The 6,200-nt window shown below is 49.4% G+C and overlaps 1 protein-coding gene across 2 annotated transcripts in view; it reads right to left on the bottom strand.

Annotated features, from left to right (window-relative positions):
* Nucleotides 1-1,211, bottom strand: part of ANKDD1A (ankyrin repeat and death domain containing 1A) — a 19,493-nt gene extending 18,282 nt beyond the window's left edge. Inside the window, exons 1-2 of one of the 2 annotated variants that reach the window (XM_025199574.1) lie at nt 1,092-1,211; nt 352-450 (exon numbers count right to left, since the gene is read on the bottom strand). In XM_025199574.1, coding sequence (XP_025055359.1) covers nt 352-450; nt 1,092-1,139 — 147 coding nt within the window. In that variant the 5' untranslated portion in view covers nt 1,140-1,211. Of the gene's footprint in view, nt 1-315; nt 451-1,091 lie in introns of both variants that reach the window. The other variant, XM_025199575.1, reaches the window with a different exon arrangement.
* Nucleotides 1,212-6,200: the final 4,989 nt, after the last annotated feature.

Genomic DNA, 6,200 nt, shown 5'->3' with positions numbered 1-6,200 from the left:
CTCCTGCCCCTGTCAGTCTGCTGATAGGAAAGTGATCCTCCCTGTTAGCCCACTGCTCCCAGGTGGGAATATGTTGGCCGGACACCACTTGCTGGCCAGCAAACCACTAACACAGCAGGTCCACCCTCGCAGCCTGGCTGGAAGCATCAGCATGGCAGCCAAGGATGAGACAGGACCGGAGTAACTACTGCCTTCAGAGCAAGGCTGAGACGCAGTGCAAGGGAAGCACACACGGCTTCTGCTCACGCACCCAACCCATTCCCCAAGCACTATGTTGAATTTGAGATGAGATTTCCCACCCCGCCGCCCCACGACCTGCAACAAGGCTGCAAAGGAGAGGCACGGTCATACATGGTCTTCATCATCCAGCGCCATGTCGTGCGCCAGAAGCAGCCGCACAGCTTGCTCGTGCCCAGCTCCAGCGGCCCAGTGCAGAGCAGTTCTGTCTATCTGGAGAGGAAGAGAGAGAGGAGCCAAGTGGCTACAGACCTGGGCTGAAGTCTTGGTTGCACTGAAGTCAATGTCCAAGCTCCTTTTGACCTCACTGGGGCCAGGAAGTTACTCTGGAGCGAGGCCTGCCCCCTTACTGGAAGCCCCATGGGGCAGGGACCAAGCTTTTGTACCGAGACTGGCACTCCTGAGTCTTGCTCTATAGAGCCTGGGGTTCCTACATGCCTCGGCAATAACAGTAATGATTAATATTAATAAATGCTGGCACACTGTTCTTTGAAAATCTGGCCCTTAAAATGTTTGGTACAACAAGGGACTCAGCTATTGATACAGGTACTGATCGCTGTAGTATATGGGTGGATAGGCTGGATTGAACATAGCCTTAAGCATGGCCACAATGCTGTGATCCTCGACTTCCTGTGCATTCATTGCAGCTTTCAAATCCTTCCAGGCTGCCCAGAGATGCCAGCACGTTGTAACAGCTGCTCCACACTAGTGGGTTGGCATTGGGTGGGTGACTTTAAGCTTTGCCCAACCGACAGTAACATGATGGAGCATGGAGACGCAGCCTGAACACTACCCCCCTGTGCTACCTGCAGCCCTCATGGTCCCGCTGCTGCCAGAAAGCCCGAAGCACCTACGTTGTTTTTGGCTTTGATGTCCACCCCTCTCCGGATCAGCTCCTCCATCCTGGCCGTGTCATTACGCTTCGCGGCATCGTGGAATTCTTTCTCCGAACAGAGCACTGAAACGCAAGAGAGGGTCACATGTGGGAGCCATTCAGACACGGGTGCTTTGCAGCTGCCAGGAGTAACCTGCCCCTTGCTCACTTCTTCCACTCATTCATTAACTCTGACACATCTTTAGGGGGGGGAATTCCAGAGCCCGGTACTTCCCGCTCCCCTCCAGACACCTGCAGACGCAAAATGCCCTGCCTTACCTGCCTGCGTCTTAGCGAGCGCATTATCCGGCCCCACCGGGTTCTTAGTCATGGCAAATCGATTTAAATCATGATTTAAATCACTGGTCTGGAAGCCTTGAGTTAGACTCCCTATGCCTGACGAAGGGTGACCGTGCCTGAAAGCTTGCTAAGAACTTTTTTCAACTACTCAGTTTGTCAAATAAAAGATACGATATCTACCCAAATAACTGGCCTGCCTTGAGTCATTGTTTTCTACAAAAAGTGCATTCTTGCTGTTTGATAGCCTTTATTCATTTAACTTTTTGAAACTTTGCACTCTTAGAGAAAGGGAAGAGCTTGACCGTATGTTTGCAAACTTGTAGAGAGACAAGAGGGTTGGTGGGTAGGTAATCAGGTCTGTTATCTCTCATCTCCATATTCTGCTGTTAACAAGGACGTGATCTCTGGAGACACAAATCCAGTTTGAGAACTGAAACTAAGCATCACAGATGCTTAATGGGATCTTCTAGACTGAGCACTGGGTCCTATTGGGTAGAGTGGTTTTCTTGAATCTTTACTAATCTATAGAGGAGCCTCAGGGAACCCCATAAGATTGGGCCCCTAATATAAATAGGACACAGCAGGCCGTGGACTATAAAACTTCTAAAAAGGTTACATGAGTATACTGTCCCAAACAGTATATAATTAGAAGTTATAATCCCTATCCCGTGATATCTTTGAGCTTTAACATATCTTAAATTAAAACTATATATAGGTTTATTGTTTTAAACAAGCTTCTTAACAAAAAAAAAATACAATTAAATAAAAAAAGCTGATTTAAATAAAAAGCCCGATTTTTTAGATTAAAAAAAAAATGTTGATTTTTAGCTACCTTGCTGAGAACACAATCCTTCCTCCTGCACATCCCAGCACACTCCCCCTCTGCTACTTGTGACTTTACACTGGAACAAGCCTACTTCCCCCATTTAAATGAGGCACGGGGAGGTCAAATAACTGCCTTAGGTCACACAGCAAGTCAGTGGCAGAGGTGACCCCCACCCAACCCCGACACTTCCCCTTCTTTAGGTCATGTTTAGCGCAGCGAGCAGTGTCTGGGGTTAGGACTTCTCTCATAGCTTTACCAAGCGTTAGGAATTTGCCCTGAGATGTTCCATGCGGTGGGGAAGCATCACAGGCTGAGCTTTCAAGTTGTGAGAATGAAGTTAGGGGAAAAAAATGCTGCTTTGTGCAGGTTCAAAAACAGACATTTTTGCAACAGCTTCATTGCTAAGGAGCTTGGACACCTCCAGGCCTTTGCAGACGGGGCTTGCCATTTAGCACGGTGCTTCTGCGGGGTCAGTGATGTGACTTCTAGCATGTGATCCACCTATGAGTGCACTCACGTTGCTAAAGGCTGTGCTAATGCACATGTGCTGAGAGCCGAATTCAGATCACGCAGGCAACCTGCAGCCTGGCCCATCCTAAATTCGGAACGGCTGAGCTTGCAACTTTGTTCCTTCAAAGCCCAGTATTATAGGTCGAGGGTCTGGTTCTTATTTACACCCACTTCCAAGCCTGTTGATACAGCCAGAGCAATGCAAAGGGGCCTTAGTGTGAGAATGTTGCATCCTCTTAATCAAACGTCTTAATTAATATCTATGGTGAGCCTGAGTCAGCAGAGTAACATCATCTAGAGAGGTTATTTCCCAATCCCCTACAATAGCAAGTGATTAGTTTTCATATGCTATATTCCTCTGAATGCAAGATGCCCTTGAAGATGCACCCACATTTTCAGGTTCTCAACTTCAAGAAAATAATCACACGAGACATTTCCAAGGATGCAACTTCTACGGGATCTATAAGGGCGTTTTACTTTTCAGAAGAAATATCTGGTTGCAAAAAGCCCACCTTATATTTGAAGGAATATGGGAAATTAATGAAGGACTACTTTGAACACCACCACTGCTGAGACAAGCAGCGTTTACCCTGCCCGGCTAGAAGTGATCGAAGGGGATTTACAAGTCAGCATGGGCACGGAGTTAGCTCATTTTACCAGCTCCCTGCTTTACTGGAGAAACCTCCCTGCTAACAAGTGAAAACCAGCCCCCATCTCCTTGCAGCGAAGCTAGCAGCGTGGCTTTAGAGCTGGATTTATGTCAAGACATTCTTGGCCACCCCGATCCAGCAGGTGCTTTCTCTTTTATCGGGTCCCGTTTCTCTTCCAGGCTGTTCGGTGCAATGCCTCCGACAGGCGATTAATTCAGACGCGAGGCTTGTCGCATCTGGTTGTGGATCCTGCGCGACACCCCCACGCTCTGCTAGTTTTCCTTTCCCCTCCCGACTCCAGCGAACGCTACGGAGGGATGCTCCCTGCCGTTCACGAGCCGGAGAGTTCATTTGCAATGTGGATTTTGCTCACTGAGCTTGCTGACCGGGGTTAGGCCATCGCCTCCAGCATCAACCAAGGGGACAGGGAATCCCTGGTTGAGGATAAGGCTCCCCTCGTGTGCCTTTTCCACAAGCTCCGCACCCTCTATAAAGGGACCACAGTAAGACAGTGAAGAACATGCAGGATCTGGGGTTTATGCTGTCTGTGTCTCCGCACGCAGTCCCTTGCACGCTAACAATCATACGAGATGCCCGGACATCCATGCGGTGGGTGCAAGACCCATGCTCACACCCAGCCAACAACTGCTAATCCCTGGTCCCCTAAACGCGTGATCTTTTGATGCTAGAGGTTTCCCCGCCCAGACAAAGCGCTCCGGTAGAAATCTCCCTGGCAGGACACAATCTGGGCTTCTGATCTCACATGCTCCTCCGGATCTGGACCCTCACTCCCAAATGGGTTTAACCTGGAAGGTGGGAACGAACTTCAGTCACAGTTCACAGGTCCTTCTCCATCTCCCACCCCTGTCCTCCTCTCCTCCCCAAGAATCAGGAAATGCATTTCAGCAAAGAGAGAACAGGAGGAGGAGGAGGAGGATCCCACAGGTGCGAAGAGCCAATATTTACTTTTTCAAGAACTGGCTCGGAGATGTGTGACATACTGCATGACGCTGCGGCCGCCTTTGCTTTGGGGAACAGCTCCGGTGGCAAAACTGCCTAAGCGTTGGGTTTCCTTGCACACGCTGGTGTTAGCCAAGCCAAATACAGTCAGATCTTAACTCCCGCATTTAGTCTTTATGTGGGTCTCAATTCACACTTTTTTTGTTTTAATCCGACTTTCAAAGGCAAACATGGATTTCTAGTTCCCTCTTTACCTAGGATAAGGCTTGCTTTTCCTGCAGTGAGCGGCACGATCCAAAGAATAAAATCACAGGAAAACTAAACTATGTGACCTCAACAGCTAATACAGGGAAAACCCTAGACTGGGGGTGGCTAACCTGGGCTATGGGTGCCACGAGTGGCATGGGGCAGACTGGGAAAGGGACAGGCATAATACCAGATGGGCAGGAAGCAGACCGTGAGATCAGACAGGGAGCACTGGGCAGGAAGCAGAAAGCAGAGCAGCGGACTGGGTACGGGAAAGGGACTGGAGTGGCGCTCAGCCAGAGTGCAGGGCTAATTTATGGCATGCCTGGCAAAAAGGTTGGTGCCCACTGCCCTAGAAAACAGCTAAAACCAGCATACATGGGACTGTTACTTAGCCGCAGAATCCTTGCCCTCGAAAGACGAGCCCACCGGCCAGCGAGGGATTACCTCTGCGAGGCATTCCCACGCGTGAGCCATCTTGCAGAACTGGGCATCCTGTTTGTAAAAAGAAAAATGTAGCGCGTGCCTTGCACAGAAGTAGCCACTGAGCAATCCTCCTTCGCTCGGGGAATGTCAGAGGTTGAACCGAGCTCGCCAGGGTAGCGTCATCCAGGATTCTTTCTGTTTGTTCAGCTATCACCGAGAAGGTCACGCAGGGCTTTTAATAACATCTGATTTCTCCTGTATCTACACAACACATCCAAATTCTTAGCCTTCTGCTTTCATCGTGTCAGTTAAATGTTTGGTCACAGCTTTCTGCGAGACAAGAGGAACCTAAGGTAAGAGAACAGATGTTGCTAATAGCTGTCACACGCTAAAGTTAACGAATATTGCATTAGTTGCCCGCCATCTGTTACCACTCGATGTGCAGTAAGCAAGGTGTCTCGAACAATGTTCACACACTTCAGTCATCGGGAACACAGAGGCACGCATACGGATTGTGCCAACTCTTGTTTCCTTGGAAAACGAGCAGCATAACTTCCCCCGCAGACTACAGCGGGTGTGCAAAATGCCCACCGCTGACATCCGGGCACTTAGTGATACACAGATGTGTATACGGTTTTTTGGAGGCAGCCCATGTGATAGGAATCTGTTGAATTTCCATAGAAAGATATACCTAAGAGAGCACTATATATGCAGGAGTTCTTAAAGTCATTGAAAAGACCAGTGGCTATATCAGGGATGGGCAAAATGCGGCCCGCGGGCTGGATGCGGCCCGCCAGGCCATTCTATCCGGCCCGCAGAGCCCCTAAAAAATATAGAAAACTAATATTTATCTGCCCGTGGCTGACTGTCATGCGGACCTCGATGGCTTGCCAAAACTCGGTAAGCCCAAAATAATTGCCCACCCCGGGCTATATCATAGCAGGACACCTGCCAGGCCAATATAGCTGTATCTGACTCCCCCCAGATCTATTTCTTACGTAACTTGTGTCCATAAGATGGTAAGCTCAGAGCAGGGTGGGGGGCAAGGGGAGAGGCGGTGTCACCGCTGCATGGCACTTAACATAAAGCAGCGCCAAACCTGCCTGCAATCCTCCCAGCTTCCAGCACCACCTAACCAAGACTTTCCATCCAGACAGGCACCGCGAACACG

Source organism: Alligator sinensis, unplaced genomic scaffold, assembly GCF_000455745.1.
Source record: "Alligator sinensis unplaced genomic scaffold, ASM45574v1 scaffold210_2, whole genome shotgun sequence".
In the NCBI taxonomy this organism is placed as follows: Eukaryota; Metazoa; Chordata; order Crocodylia; family Alligatoridae; genus Alligator; species Alligator sinensis.
This window is presented reverse-complemented; position numbering and strand designations above follow the sequence as displayed.